At 40.0% G+C, this 15,919-nt stretch overlaps 2 protein-coding genes and 1 long non-coding RNA gene across 3 annotated transcripts; 2 read left to right on the top strand and 1 right to left on the bottom strand.

The window, feature by feature from the left end:
* Window positions 1-998: 998 nt before the first annotated feature.
* Window positions 999-4,662, top strand: LOC310956410 (afadin- and alpha-actinin-binding protein B; the record flags this gene model as incomplete). The annotated part of the gene is made up of 12 exons (XM_083926614.1): window positions 999-1,050; window positions 1,168-1,277; window positions 1,354-1,422; window positions 1,523-1,646; window positions 1,763-1,841; window positions 1,917-2,037; window positions 2,666-2,819; window positions 3,003-3,106; window positions 3,187-3,348; window positions 3,448-3,562; window positions 4,089-4,257; window positions 4,542-4,662. 12 exons carry the CDS (start codon window positions 999-1,001, stop codon window positions 4,660-4,662), a joined length of 1,380 nt encoding a protein of 459 aa, XP_083782740.1.
* Window positions 4,663-5,762: 1,100 nt separating this feature from the next.
* On the top strand, window positions 5,763-6,440 carry nanos3 (nanos homolog 3; the record flags this gene model as incomplete). Its single annotated transcript, XM_083922210.1, has 1 exon — window positions 5,763-6,440. The coding sequence occupies one exon, from the start codon at window positions 5,763-5,765 to the stop codon at window positions 6,438-6,440; it is 678 nt and encodes a 225-aa protein (XP_083778336.1).
* Window positions 6,441-12,622: 6,182 nt separating this feature from the next.
* Window positions 12,623-13,320, bottom strand: LOC310964075. The gene is made up of 3 exons (XR_014593716.1): window positions 13,179-13,320; window positions 12,861-12,967; window positions 12,623-12,770 (listed from the first exon to the last, which is right to left on the bottom strand). It is a non-coding gene; the product is annotated as an uncharacterized lncRNA (long non-coding RNA).
* Between the last annotated feature and the right edge of the window lie 2,599 nt (window positions 13,321-15,919).

Here is a 15,919-nt window from a genome sequence, read left to right as displayed (position 1 = left end):
TTGCAGCCTCTGTGTTTGATTTAACTGTGATTCAATTAATTCTGGTCGTATAAGTGAGTAGGGTGATTGTTTCGTAGGCCGGTGAACTGCCGGACTAAATTTACTTGGTCAAATAATGACTAAGGTGGACATGTGGCCACATTATCATAAATATTTAGGATAATACCAGATGGGAGTACCATTTACTCACTGGTAGCACTCGAGAATCGACTTCAGTGTTTAATGTTTCATACAGGCAGAGCCCTGGAAGATTTCTCAGATCCATTCATTGATATTTGACATATTTGTAAGGGGGGAAAAAAGAAAACCATGCTCAGATTCACTGGAACGATTTCACCATATGCTGACATGATGTGAACTTTGGGATTTAGATCAGATTTAGAAAAAAATGCTGAGTGTGTAAATGTGCGTGTATCTCAGGGATTACCAAGAGTTTTCTTTGAATGTGGCATGCAACACCTTCAGTTCCATATATAAAAAGTAGTTCATTTCTACCCAGGGTCTTCTAAGTGTAGCCCGGACACATTTCAATCCTCGGGGAGATTGTGCTTTCCAGTCAGCAGCCCCTAAGCTTTGGAATAGTCTCTGGATAAGTTTGAGGTCTTAGGGGCTCTTCAAAAAGCAGTCTGTTCCCCTTGTACATTTCATCTGATGTTTTTATTTGACTTTAGTATTTTCCATTGGCTATGAAGCACTTTGTGACTGGTCCTATGAATGATGCTTGCTTTCAAATCATGTGCTCAAGGTAAAGTTTGGTAGGAAGCAGTTGTTGGTGGTAATTAGCAGAAGTGCCTTCACCTGGAAATAAAAGAGGCAGCATCTGATCTGTCTGTGGAAGTTATACTTTTCTGCTCAGGTAAGGCACTAGAAACATGAACTGATCCATAGCGACTATAGTTATAAAGTAGTATTCGTTTGTTGTTGATGCATGTGTACATATTGTCTTGATATTGTTGTGGTAAAGTCTTTGTTGGCTAATATGTTAATATGGCACCCAGATGGCTTCCAGGTTCGGCAAGAAGAGAGTTGGAAGACACACAGAGAACTCTGGTAATACTGTCACCTTTTACCTGAAATATAAATGCATGAGCCTTCAGCTTACACATGCTGGAAAAAACAATCCACACCATCTCTCCTTTCCCCTGGCTGCTCCTCTTGTCTACCTAGACTCCTTCATGTTAAGAGATTCTAGCCATAGCACTCTGAATGAGCTCTCTCACAGCGCCTCCTGCTCGGCTGACAGGGAAGAGCACAGTGAGCAAGGAGACGCCCTCAGGGTGAGGGAAAAAAAGTGAATGAAATAGATTAATGTTGTCAATTCTAGGGGGAAACTAAACCGCTACCTTTTTATAGGAGCAACTGAAGGATATGGATGAACACGTGGCCAGGCTTCAGGACATGCTGAGATGTGAACGGGCCAAAGTAAGATTAATATGAGACAGACATAGTGGAATGTGTTACTGTCGGAATACCTTGACACTACTCCCCTTCTTTCTCAAAATAATCTCTACCCTCTCACCAGTGCACTCGTCTGCAGCTGCAGTGCAAGCAGCAGGAGGCGGAGATGAGGCGTCGAGAGCAGCACACAAACAGACTGAAGGAGCGAGTGTCTCAGCTGACTGACCGACACAAAGAGAAAGGACCCTGTGAGACCGGCTCAGCCCTGTTACAATTAAATTCACAGAATATTTCACCCATATATGTATAGAAAATATTCACTGAAAACAACGCAACATTCACCATCTTGCATTTTTCTATCCAGCCATAGAGGTGTTGAACTTCCCGCCTGGAGGTCGGGGCAAAAGAGAACAGCCAATCAGAACATTCAGGTCTACTGCAAAGTAGGTTAATATCATCCCTTTGTGATTGTAGCCTTCAAATGCACTCGTCCTCACGTGCTCTCGCCCGCCTTGTAGACGAGAAGAAGCGGCACTACGTCTGATGCTGGAGCGCAGAGAAGCGGAGCTCAGGGAGGCGATGAAGCTACGGCACAGCCTCACCACTTTACTTCATGCACTCAGAGTCAACATGGAGCATGTGAGTAAAAGAAGACACCCGTGCTGGTCAATAACTATCATTCGTCATTAGGGGCCCAAGAGACGTTCGTCAAACACTTAAGTGAACCTATCAAAAGATAATTTTTCATTAACAAAACCATCACACCACAAGGTCAACTTAGTAGCTGTTCTCGAGCTTGAAAGTTCATTCTTCGAACTTCTTAAAAGTCCTATTTAATGTTAATTTTCAGGCTCATACCTGTATTTATATGGGTTTCTACTTGAACATGTTTACATGCTTTGGTGTTAAAAAACATGTTTTATCATATTTTCAGTATGTGTATATAGTATAATTGTGACATCACTACCGTACAGAAGTCCTGACGGCTCGTTTAAAGACAGTTTCTGAATACAGGCTGTGTGCTTTTTTTTTTCTCTGTGGATTGAGCATTTTCATATTTTCACAGTATGTAAACAGCACCTCGACCTTTTTTTTTTTTTTTTTTACAAAAAAGCACATGGTATCTCACTCTTATAAATAAGGGACCTTTTTAATTTCACCATGGATAAGACAGCCTCAAAGTGTTCTGAAACTCTCAATCTTGGAAGTTATAATGCTGAATCCAAGGTAAGTATCCAACATAACAATCAGTCTAACCTTTTTAAAGACCCTGTCGGATGTGGTGGATGTTCAGGATGAGGCCCAGACCGAAGACAAAAGGCTGGATCAAGCTGAGGGAGCGCTCGGTGACCACGTAACAGGAGGTGTGGTTCAGAGTTGGAGACAGGTGCAGAGGAGACTGGGTGACGCCTTATCTGAAGGTAAACAACCAGGATGAACAATCTTTAAAGTCCTGATTTATGTTGTATCTTTTTTTTGGGGAATACTATATCAAGAACTGCACTTTCCAGATTTGTCTTAAGCTTTAATTTATTTTCGCTAAGGCAATGATGGAGGGACACTAGTCTAAGGAATACAATATGTGGTCCTTCTTGACTGTGTAGGCCACACTGGTTTTGGTACGGACCATGACAAGCTTCTGGCTCAACTAGAAACTGAACTGAAGGAGAGTCAACAGCTTGTCCGATTACAGCAGCAGCTGCTGCAGGTATGATTGTCCATCAAACACACGTTCTCATATGAACTTTTGCTAGTGTCAGACTTCCTAATACTACTTTCTGTCAGCAGGAGAGCTTTTCTTACCCCGTCCCATCTGAGCTGGCCGATTCCTACTTTTTAGAGGAGTGGGAACGTCTTCAGGTGCGCTGGGCAGAGCTTGATCATCAGAGGCGGACTTTTGAAAGAGAGAGGCAATCCTTCACTGATGCTGCCATACGACTGAGCCATGAGGTGGGACGGAATTAGGTTAGGACACTGTTGCTTTGCAGATTTGCCTCAATTTCTTTACAATCTGTACAGTTGTACATTGTATATCTTCTGTGTGTACAGCGCCGTGATTTTGAGCAACAGAAGGCCTCTCTCCTGAAGCAGCAGTATCTATGTGACTCACCTCTGTCTGGTAAAGGAGCACAACACAACAACAGAAGGGAGAGCACTACGCTCAGTGAGTATGCCGATAAATTGGTGGAGTGATGGGAGGTCCCATATTATGAAAGTGATATTTTTGTTGTTTTGTGTTTTTGTTTAAATTTATTTTATAAAGCAGGTCTAGGTCCCTAAAACACAATAAATACTGTGAAAGTATCAAAACATTCAATTCACAGAGAAATGCACACAGCCTGTATTGAGAAACTGTCTTTCAACGAGCCGTCAGGACTTCTGTACTGTTGTGATGTCACAACTAGTCTTTATATAGGTAGAGAGTGCTGGTATTGTGCCGTTACCGTCATTCCCTGGCTGCAATGATGGTGCAGAGACTCTGATATCGCAGATGCGGAAGACCCAGAAACGCTGACCAATCAGAGCAGACTGGGCTTTTTCGGGAGGGTAGGGGGTCTTAAAGAGACAGTCAATAAAACGGAGCATGGCAACATGTTCTAGGAAAAAGACAAACTGAAACTAAAAATTATCATATTTTTTAATGTAGAAATTTTAGTGCAAAAGTCCTAAACACATGTATGTGACTACAGATTCCTCAAGTTTGGGGCCCACGGGCATATCTGGCTGTGTTCCCATTACACCACCTTCCACCAAGTCGGGAACAACTGCTGTTTCCAGATCACATCAGAGAAGAGTCAGAGTTCAAACCCCCAGCACGCCTGAGCTCTACGCTGCCCTTAATCTGTCCAACAACTGCAGGTCAGTAAAGTCCTGCAGTTGTTGCAATAATGAACGTTTAATTAAAAAACATCTTGAGCTTTACATGTGTTGATAAACATACATGTGCATTCACTGCAGTGGGAGTGTATTGGATGATGCAGTATTTGCCCCAACCACCCCTTTTTTTTTTTTTTTTAAAAAGAGGATAGATTGGTTAAAGACACGTACAAATTAAACTTTGTGCAAATGTCTTCTCCAGTTTAGCCCAAATTGGACTGTAAAAATGTTCACCATTATCACTGTTACTCTTTCCTCTCCCTCAGAACCAGAGAGGTCAATGACCGGTCGGAGACCAGGGACGACCAAGCGGATAGGATGGTGCACGCGCAACAATCTCCACACTTAGACTGGTCATTTGAGTACAGTTTTGATGATAGGTGGTGATTTTAAAAACATTGTATCTTTAAATAATCAATAATGGATGATTTAATTTTTATCCCAGTGTATTATTTCCTTCCAGGGTGCTGTTTGCAAACAATAAAAACTGTTTTTTCTCTGTTGTCATTTAGCCTGGCCCAATTATGATAATTCTGAATGTGGTCAAGCATTTAGCCCTACTAATGAGCATTTGTCCTCTTTTTTTTTTTTTTTTTTAGAGTTCAGAATCCAATATTACATTTAAAGGATATGAAATGCAACTGTCACTGCACATACTGTATTTGTTTGAGACATTGTCAATTACTTATTTCCCTGAGGGAATAGATTACTAAACTATTTTGCATGTCTCTAGCATATGATTCACATTATTTTCATACTTCAAACCGTTCTACTTCCACTGTAAAGTATATCTTTTTAACACTAAAATTGTTTGAGACTTAACATTGTTGCTACTTAAACATGAAGATGTTACATAGAGGTTGCAGCCTCTGTGTTTGATTTAATTGTGATTCAATTAAATCTGGTCGTCAAATAATGACCACGGTGGACATGTGGCCACATTATCATAAACATTTTGGATAATACCAGATGGGAGTACCATTTACTCACTGGTAGCACTGGAGAATGCTTTGGATATGTTGGCATGAAAGCATTTGCATGTATTTCCCATTTATTTTGATTTTTTTCCTGACTCCCAGTAAATGTTACTGCTCATCTCTTTCACCAGCACCTGAAGGTTAATCAGTCACTGCTGCATTAAGAAATACATTCAAACTGAACTAGAAAAGAGACCTAAACAAGTATTTGCAACGTTGGCCTTTACTAGAGGCCTCATGGCACGAGGAGACATGTCACTGCGCTTGTTTGATGACCTGCACGTGTGGCACATGAGTTCATGTGATTGGCTGCTGGTACGGTGGGGCGTGTGCCTCTCACCACTTGCACTCAATTACCAATTACCAACTTCAAAACTCTGTTATGCGCGCTTGGCTCCGTGTGTTTGCTGTCCTTTACATCGTTATTACATATTCCCATCATCTCACTTGAAGGGCAGTCTGGAAGATAAGACGACACCATTTGGCCGAGAAGGAGCTAGAAAGAACGGCATGGTTTGGGGACTTTTTCATCACCTACCGCACTTCATGGAGCCTGAGAGCAAACGTTTCCAGCCCTGGAGAGACTACATGGGACTGTCTGACACAATGAGAGAGATCCTGGGCCGGCACACGACCACTGAGTCCTCGCTCCCTGCCTCCGAAGCTCCGCAGTCAGAGTCCGATGACCTGTGCCAGGCACTGGCCTCTGTGCGCATCGACGCAGTTTGCCGAAGGCGCGACCTCAGGGCAGAGTGTACGCCGCACCCCCCCAGTACGCTGACAGGGCCTTTGGCTCATCAACGTCCACCTGACGGTTCGTGGATCGTTACCGATCCGTTTCGGGCTGATACACCGAACGCGGTGGATTTGAAGCAAGCGCAGAGACCGACGGGCTCCCGGGGACCAAAAGACCGCAAGAAAACCACTTGTTTCAAAACACCGGATCCACCATTGATCCCTGTGTCATCTGAGCGCATGTTTTGCAGTTTCTGTAAGCACAACGGGGAGTCTGACTTGGTTTGCAGGTCCCACAGGCTGAAGAACCAGGCCGGAGATGTAACGTGTCCCTACCTGCGACAGTACGCGTGTCCTCTGTGCGGAGCTACGGGGGCCAGAGCTCACACCAAGCGCTTCTGTCCGAAGGTGGACAGCGCGTACAGCTCCGTGTACGCCAAGAGCAGACGCTGAACCAACAGGTGGTACAGTAGGTAGAAATGAGACGCAGAAGGCTGAAACCTCCTTTAGTGTGCTTTTGTTCATTAGCACGTGTGTGTTTGTGTGTGGTTTGGTTTTTATTTGCATGCTTTGGCACGTTTGCCGTGGAGCCTTTTGTAATTCTGATTGGAGTTATTTACCATGGTCTTTTTCTCGACCCACAGCCTTCTAACAGCGTCTGTTTTCATTTTGTAGAGTGCGTTTAACGACTGCCAAATATTATTCGTGGGATGAAAGCGGGGGAAAAATATTTCAAAGTAAATGTATGTTTGTTTTACATATTTTTAAAAACGTGGTCACCTTTATGTCCAGTTTCATACCTCCTGTCCATGTATTTAAGGATTATAACACTATCAAACTTCTCCAAGATGTACAGTGCAGCATGTAAACACTGTACAATGACTGCATTTTAAATTTTTAAAATACAAGTGACCTGTTCTTGTTCTAATGAGTAAATACTTGTTCTTGAGCTATGTTTTATTTTATTTGAATATTGTGACCTATATGAGGCTCTTCTAAAATGCCATGTCAGCTTTTCTTGCTTTGTGAAAAGAAATTTGTGCAAATTTTCTGTGTGGAATTATTGTATGCCAGAAGTTAAAAATATCTACACTGACAACAGTGCTGTGGGTATTTTTTGTCATCATCTCTCTCTATTCTTTGAAATGATTTAAGGGCAGATTTATATCTGGGCGCATCACTGACAGCTAATACTCAGACTTAATAAACAACACCCAGCTTTATTTGGGGAGAACCAGAACAACAAAGCCATTAAACAGAACAATCCAGCCGACAACAAAAGTGAAAATAGCTGTAAAGTGACATTTAGAAGTAATCACCCACAAACCATAGGTAAGATCAGGATGGCAGGGACTTGAAATGAATCCTCACCGTATGGCGGTCCTTGAACTTTTACTACTACGGCGCAGGTTCTCCAGCTCTCTATGCGTGGCCATGACCATACGACTAGAAAGAAAACAACAACCAGAGGACAAATTATCAGTGATTATCTGTTTCAATAACCTTATTCAAATATGTTGCTCTATGGTGGGCAAATTGTATTTTAGCTTCCACCAAACCCACAGTGAGATCAGGGTTGTAAATTTCTGGGAATTTATGGGAATACACTTAAAGGCTGGCCCTTAACAGGGATTTTAAATATAGTTGGGGAACAAATAAATCTGTTGAAATGTAATGTTTTTTAATCTTATTTTGCATGGATGTCTGCCTATGACAAAACAAAATGTTTATATTTATGTTTGAATATGATAGTCTGTTTAAATTACCCCAAACTTCCAGTTAATTCCCATGGAAAGTTTCCAATTTGGAATATTTCCAAAGTTCCTGATCTTAAAGTGTAACTCGTGGACCACAGTCTTTTTCAGCATGACTATACAGTACATCAGATAATTTGTTGATCACCTATTAATAGAGAAATCCCAAACAGTCGTATTAAAAAAGCAATATTTTTGGGTAAAAAAACCCATTTCGGATGCACTCCATCACAAGCTAATCAGTTAGTAATGTCTGGCTGCTAGCGACTCTCTGGGATTCCTGTTAATAGGTGATAAATATAAAAAATTGTCTCAATGGCTTATTTGATGTATATTCATGCTGAAAAAGACTGTGGGGTTCAATTTCGACGGAGTTACACTAGTTTGAGTTATGGTTATGGAGTTACACTCCCATGAAAGTTTCTGGAAAGTTTCCAGAAAATTAATGGAAATTGTCCACCCCTTTGTGGCCCTTAGTGAGGTAGATACTTTATTCATCCCCTTTGAAAGTGTCCAGTAGCTCACACAATACATATTAACATATATACATGTAGATTAGAGACAGTACCCAATACAAGAAGGTAATACCTTTAATAATGCATCATCCACAGGGTCAAAAACAGAACAAAACAATTATTTAATAGAAATGTCACATGAATAAAGAAAAGGTGCCAACAAAAAGATTGTCCTTGAAGGACACACAGAGTTCAGTGGGTATGGGGAGAGGAAGGAGCAACCTATAGCCCAGGTCATGAACCTCTGCCATTGGCTGAAGCGTTGTAAAATGCTGTGGGGACAAATGGTCTCCTGAAGAATTCAGTCCCACAGCGCAACTAGATGAGCAGCTCTGTCCTGCATGGATGTTGTTGATGGGATGACTGACATTGTCCAGGATCAAGCCTCTGAACCTTACTCCATGTGCATCTTTCCACCACAGTCCCCAGCCAAGCATTGAGCCAGCCCTTTCACCAGCTTGTCCAGCTACCTCCCCATCAGACCGCAGCATAAAAGAGCACATTGCCACCACAGACTGACAAAACATGGTCATTTGTCAAGGAAGACTTTCCAGGCGGTCAGTTGTGTACATAAACTGATGAAGCCCCTTGGATGAGAAGTGAAACATCTTCCTAGACAAATAACCAAGTCCAGTTGCTTTTAACTGAAATTGCTTTGGGGACATGTTGGGTTAGATTTGTGCACCTGTCAGAGCCCCTGACCAAGGCACTGAGAAAAAAAACTGAAGTTGGTCCCCGGGCACTGTAACTGCCCATGTTCCTACTGTACAGGATTGGTTACATAAAGAGAACAAATTTAGTTTCAATGTATGCAAGTGTTTAGAAAAGGCAATAAAGTCATTTTATTGAGTAGGAGGCAGTTGTTATTGCTCCAGTCGCTGTTGTACTCTGTTTAACCTCATCTTAGTCCTTAGTCTCGCACAGCCATATCTCCATAGCGCTGTGTCATTGCTGTGTGTTTGTGTGTGTTTGTGTGTGTCTCTCTCTACTGATTATCATTTGTCTTTAGGGGAAAAAAGGCTCTGGCTTGTTTGTATTTCTATAAACCAATCATAATCTTCTTGGGCAGCGCTTTGCCCAGGATGCAGCGTTGGCACACTTGCAAAATAGAAAGCGGAATGGGAGGAAAATGCCTTTGAAATACACCAATGGAAGGCTTATGCCCGCAGTCTACATCCGGACTAAAGCTGAGAGAAGCATGAACTGAATGCAGAGGTTAGATAAAAGGACGAAGTGGCCAAGAAGAAGCAGGCAATATGATAGAAAATATTGAAAAAGAAGCATTTACTTACTTGAGGGAGGAGAGTTCTCTGACGAGTCCACAGATCAGGTCTGAAGCATCTTCGTGACAGTCTGGGGAGTCATGATCTTCCTCCCTCTCCATCACCTCCTCCTCACTGGACAGACACAGTCCAAGGTTGGATTTTTAAGTGGCATATAACCTTGTAACAAATCCTACATGTTATTGTTTTTATTTCAAAAGAGTACAGCAATGTGTAGATATGTTGATTCATATTTCTTTTGTTTTTTTAAAATATAGATGTCTTCTTGCAGATAAGGTAAGGAAATGCACAAAATGAAACTATCTGAATTCCCTGCATGTTAATCGGACGTTTTGTTAAAAAAAACAACTTAGTACAGTACAGTACAATCTTTGGGGCCAAAGGAGCTTTTACTACGATTCAATGAGTAAGTTGTTTGTCTAGGTAACAGAAGACACCGTAGGGTTTCCCACACCTCTAATGAGCTAAACCCTGAGATTTGTTTACACTTTATCTGAATAGCCCGTCCACAAAGGCTCATTTGCTTCCCTGACCATTCCTTTCTTCACATTACTGTCAGGGTTCTTGTGGGATTTAACGCCCTTCCCTACGTCCTTACGTGAGAATGATGGTGTTCAGCTGCGAGTCCGACACATAATCCAAGTACCCACATCCAAACGGGTCGGTGGTGGTGGTGGTCTGAGGAGGCTCAGCGTTCACAGTAGGAGGAGGACCAGCACCAGGTTCATCGTCACAAGCACACTGTGTGAAACAAAAATCAATCGACCATTTCTGTAAAGTTATAAGGTAAAGTAGTACGTAAGTATCATCACCCTCAGGATATATCAATCCAATATATACAGAATCTGCTCAAGCTTACACATGTATGTCACAAAGCATGTCTACATTTGATTTACACAAACAATATTTTCAGATTTATTTTAATTAATTGGTCAATTGCTTAGTCAATAAATGTTAGGAAATAGTGAAAAACACCCCTCACAAGTAGAGAGCTAAAGGTGACATCATCAATTAGCTTGTTTTATCCATACTAATAGTCCAAAACATAAAGATATTCAATTTAAGATGATGTAAAACTTTGATTTTTTTTTTTTCACAACAAAAACTGGACATCTTGAGCTTCGCTAATCTGGTATTTTGAATGTTTGTCCCACAACTCACGCTGTCTTTCAGCTCTAAGCCACTGACTGTCACTGCAGCCTCACAGGGCTCCACAGGGCTGACTCCTCCTGACTCGCTGTCTGTGGGTGAAGCACCAGCTTCAGCTCCATCACCTTCCCCAGCATCGGCAGTCAACTTCGTCTCTTCTCTTGTCCTGGTCACACTATTCACCTGTAAAAGGGCAGCCTCGACTGCATCCGTGTTCTCAGCAAACTCATTTTCAGCTGGATTAGAGTTAAAAGTGATGGCAGGACTTTGGTCTTCTACTGCTGATCCATCCCCTCCCTCTTTTATTTGTTCCTGAGGTTGTTCAGCCTTATGTTCCTGAAGTTCCTGCTGCTCCTGATTCCTTAAAAGCCCCTCCTCTGCCAGTGGGTCTGACTTAAGGTCACCAGTTTGCTCTGGACCAGGCACTCCTTTAACCTCACAAGCCTTCCCTTTTGAGCAGCTTGGATCACACACAGCACTGCTCCCATCTGAAGTAGTGACAGCAATGTGGACTTCAGTTTCTTCCCTGTGTGGTGACAAACAATGTTGTAGTCAAAGGGGGGACGTAACAAATGACAATTACTCCTGTTTGTGTGATCAAGTATTATTTTGTGCTTTTCAGCGATTACACTTGAACTTTTACTGAAGCAGTGTATATGACTTAAAGGTCCCATATTATTCTCATTTTCAGGTTCCTACTAATTTGTGTTTCTCCTAGAACATGCTTTAGGGCTGAAAAAAAACATTATTTTTTTCATACTGTCTGTCTGAATATGCCTGAATTCCCCCTCCTGAAAAAGCCCAGTCTGCTCCGATTGCTCATCGTGTCATGTCTTCCACATCTGTGCTCTCTGCGTCATCAGTTCAGCAGGGGAAAGACTATAAGGGCACTGTAGCAGCCTTTTCTACCTTTATATAGTATAGTTGTGACACCACAGCCGTACAGAAGTCCTGACGCTTCGTTTAAAGACACAGTTTCTGAATACGGGCTGTGTGCATTTCTCTGTGGATTGAGCTTTTGGATAATTTAATAGTATTTTTATAGCACCCCGACCTGCTTTATAATTTTAAAAAAAAGACACGTAAATATCACTTTTTATAATGTGGATGCTTTAAAATGTGTATATAGTAATAATATAGTACAGATGTTATTGATAGATGTTGATCTAACTTGAGAAGCACATGACAACTCTTTCCACTACTGGCCGTTGTCATGACAATGCAAAAATTAAACTTAGAAACTAAAAATGTAAATTATTTAATATGTAGTTTGGGTTCCTCACTACATTTTTCTGACCTGCGATCCTCTTCACAGTGACTGGACTGATGTTTTATCTCTGCCTCGTTTTGCTCTGTGACACTTCCTGCTGGGATGGGTTGTGAGGATGATAAGGGAGGTGAAGGTATAATCTCACCCTGAGCCACAAGGTCAGCAGTGTTATTACAAATCTGCTTCTCAGCTCTCTCCGGTCCGTTCTGGCCATTTTCACGTTTTTGTGTCTGTAAAAAGTGGCTTCGCTCCCTCTCTGTCAGACCACACATACCCATCCTTCGCTTCTTTTTGGCCGGTAACCCTGCTGGAGCCTCCTTTGTGACTTCATTGACATCAGCCATGTTCACATTACCGGGTTCTTCTTGGCTTCTTTCCAAATTGAGAGATTTACATTGAGAGTTATCCTTTGCACCAAGGTGCTCTACCAAACCAGTCCCATCACCATCTTCAAAGATTGGCAAGAAGACCTGGAGTTGATCAGTGCACGTTTGAGATGTGCTACATTCCTCTGCAGTCACTTCTTCATCCTTTCCACTCTTGTCGGCATCATTATCACCATGTACCGTGAAGCCCTCCAGCGCAGAATCATTGTTGGGACTGGTAAGTGTAGTCTCTTCTTGCTCTTCAGGAGCTTTAACCTTTACATTTTTTAAGTGCACATTTGTCGCTTCTGCATGTTTTTCTTCTGTGTCAGGATCTTGTTTGGTGACACAGGCCTGCTCTGCTGCCTCATGCTGATGAGTTGAAATCATGGGCTGGGGGCACTGCGGTAGCGTGGCGTCCGCTGCTGTATTATTTCCTTTTGTGTTCTAAAATAAAACACACAAAAAAGACTGACTCATAGGCTATTTGGCTTAATAAGATATAAACACGAGTTCTGTTTCAATCACCTAAATTACCTGATGATGGAGAGAAACCTGAACATCGTCTTTGTCTAAGATTTCATCACTTGGACATTCCCTCTTCCTGGACCTGAGGGACCTCGGCTGGGGTGGAGCTAAGCTCACTTAACACAGAAGGACCAACTCAGTGAAAGTAATCACTAAATAACACCGTTCGTGTATTAATGATACAAATATATATTTTTATACCAAGGGGAATTTTTTTATGTAGTAAAAAAAATATAGTTCCTTAAAAAAATCTAACAATCATATATTGTTGCTGTTCAACAGTAGCACATTAAAGTTCAGGTTTAGGGATAATAGCATCTTCTTTACCACTGCTGTTGATCTGTGCCTTTCCTTTGGTCATGCCCTCTTCCTGAAGAATAAAAAGAAGTGAACTCAATGAAGACATAACAACACAGTATGAAGACTGCCGCCTTTAAGTACCATTGTTACGGTTATATCCAGATAGTTAGCTTACAGCTAACACTAGTGAATGTAGTAAAGTTAGAGGAAGTTAGTAGGCAGCTAGCTAACATCGAGAAAGTGACTCTGACTGAAGGAAGTTGAAGATACATCTTTTGTACCGAGTATACTTGCCGGGTTCAAATAACCGATGTATACTGATTTAGTTAATTCCCAGTCGGTAGCGTTGTATTTTTTTTTTATGAGCACCTACCTGAACCGTGCGTGGACTGTGACGTCATATCGGTGTTTTACGTGAACATGTTAGGAGATTTTTTTCATGTTACTTCTTTTTGTTTGATTCACAGAAGAACCTTTCAAAATAAAGTAAAAAAATGTTTTACTAACAAAGATGGATTTATTACTAATTCTTAACAACGCCAAAGTTTATGCAGGTGAAACTTAAATAATTTATTTGATCAATATCTTAGCAAAATACCATATCCTTATAATTATTTTAAAGGTTGAATATGTAGAATCTTTATTTAAAGCTATATTAAAGAAAAAAACTACACCTACCGTTTTAGGGGTACAGAATGAAAGTATTGCTTTTCCATAAAAAATATATTTAGTCTGAATTAATATTTACATTTGTTTTGATGGGTTTGACAGCGACTTTCTGTCACGTTCTGTTTATTCTGAAATAACAACCTTTCAAAATACGATTTCGGGGTACAAACATAACTGACACAACGGCCGAACATGTGAACAATTACTATCACCTCTAACGTCGGTTAGACACCTTTTTCATCCGTAACAAAGAGGTTAAATGACAATTATGTTGTTTTCTTAAAACTGTTCAAACACCTGGGAACACGGCACTGCTGCATTGTAGAAATACGAGGCTTGGACCGGAAATCATATTTTGAAATTGTGTTACGTCACGATTTACCAGCCAATAGCGGCAGCATTGGCGGTTGCCGGACTTGTCTGTTGTTGCTACAGAAACAAGGAATAATTTTGAGTCGAGAGCTAGCTAATGGATTACTCACCACTCACAGAAAGACTTCAGTTAAAGACTGGCTCAAGTTTAATACTGTTTAAATTAATTGATTAGACAGAAGTAGTCATTACCCTGTTTGATTCATCACTGACATGGAGCAGGCTGATCACTGACACACTCGGAAACAAACCTGGCAACCCGACTGCTGGAATTATGTTTTGTTGTTGCTACAACAATCTTGAGACACTAGATGGCGGTGTTCTGCTCATTCTCCATATTCAACCTTTAACAAACAGCATTCCTTTTGTATTTTTAAAGATTCAGATTTTAAATCATATTTGACCACTATAGAAAACCTAAAATTGGCAAAAACTATTAGATTATTTAGCCATTTCAGATTTACTCCATTAGTTTGACAGACCCCTTACGTTTTTGTTTTTGATATCCTTCATTTACTTTACTGTCTTTTTTTTATGTTACTATTATTTCAACATTTAGAAATACATTTTTGGTATTGAGTATAACTCTGGAACATGTAAGAAAAGTAATGTTTGTATTGAATCTTTTCAATAAAAAAAGAAATATTTATAGCTGGATATACGTTTAAAGGATCCTTTTAACAACAAAGGTCATGTAATGTCATATGAAATGTTTCTACAGAAAAAGGATTTCCCATCAAACCCAAGGAATAGAGAGTTATAGTTAATTCTATCTCCAATGGCTTGAAAGAGCTAGTGAACGGCTGTAGTAATCTACACAAGGTTATTAACCCTCAACAGACACTTTACTTAGAGTGAATCAGATTTATTAGTCACAAATGTACCAATAAACATATTAGAAGATGCTTTTATGGCAAAAGGAAAATAACCCCTCATGGAAAGACTTATGTGAACTCCCTTTTAAATGATACAAACTGAAGTAGAGTTTGGCTTGTCACATTTACATTTTCAATTTATAACAAAAATTAGAGAATCACATCTCAAGCTATTACATAACATCTATACTAATGTGTACATATCCACATTTTCTGACACTGATGACAGCTGTCCCTTCTGTAAAAAAAAAAAAAAAAAAGATAAAGTATCATCCATTTATTTTATAAGTGTCCATTTTGTATCATCTTTTGGAAAAATGTGGAACATTTTCTTTTTGCTAAAACTACAGAAAGGTATCACTTTGATGAGAAAAATATAATTTTTGTCTCTTTCTCTCTCAATAATAAATTTAACATCATTAATGTCTTCATATTACTAGGTAAATTCCATTTACATAAAGTAAAATGTCCAAGGCCACCCCTTCATTCCCATTTTTTTTAATTGAATTAAAAGTATATTTTGAGTCTAGGTTTATCAGCTATTGAATTTTATTACAAATAAAATTCAGTGAACTGCCATTGTAACTTGCCCTTTATATATTTTTTTTAAATTTTCTTTTTTTGATGTATTTATTTTATCAGACCTATTTATTTATTTATTTATTTTATTTACTTATTATTTTGTCATTTCTTAATTTCTTATATTATTTATGTACTATATATGATTGATTTAAATGGTTTGATAATGTCTGTCGCTTTGTTTTTTTGTCCCCTTTTCAATTTTTCATATATTTTATTTTATATCTATTTATATATCTATTTATATATATTTATATTATATATATATATATA

This window comes from Echiichthys vipera, assembly GCF_963691815.1.
Source record: "Echiichthys vipera genome assembly, chromosome: 2".
Taxonomy (NCBI): Eukaryota; Metazoa; Chordata; class Actinopteri; order Perciformes; family Trachinidae; genus Echiichthys; species Echiichthys vipera.
This window is presented reverse-complemented; position numbering and strand designations above follow the sequence as displayed.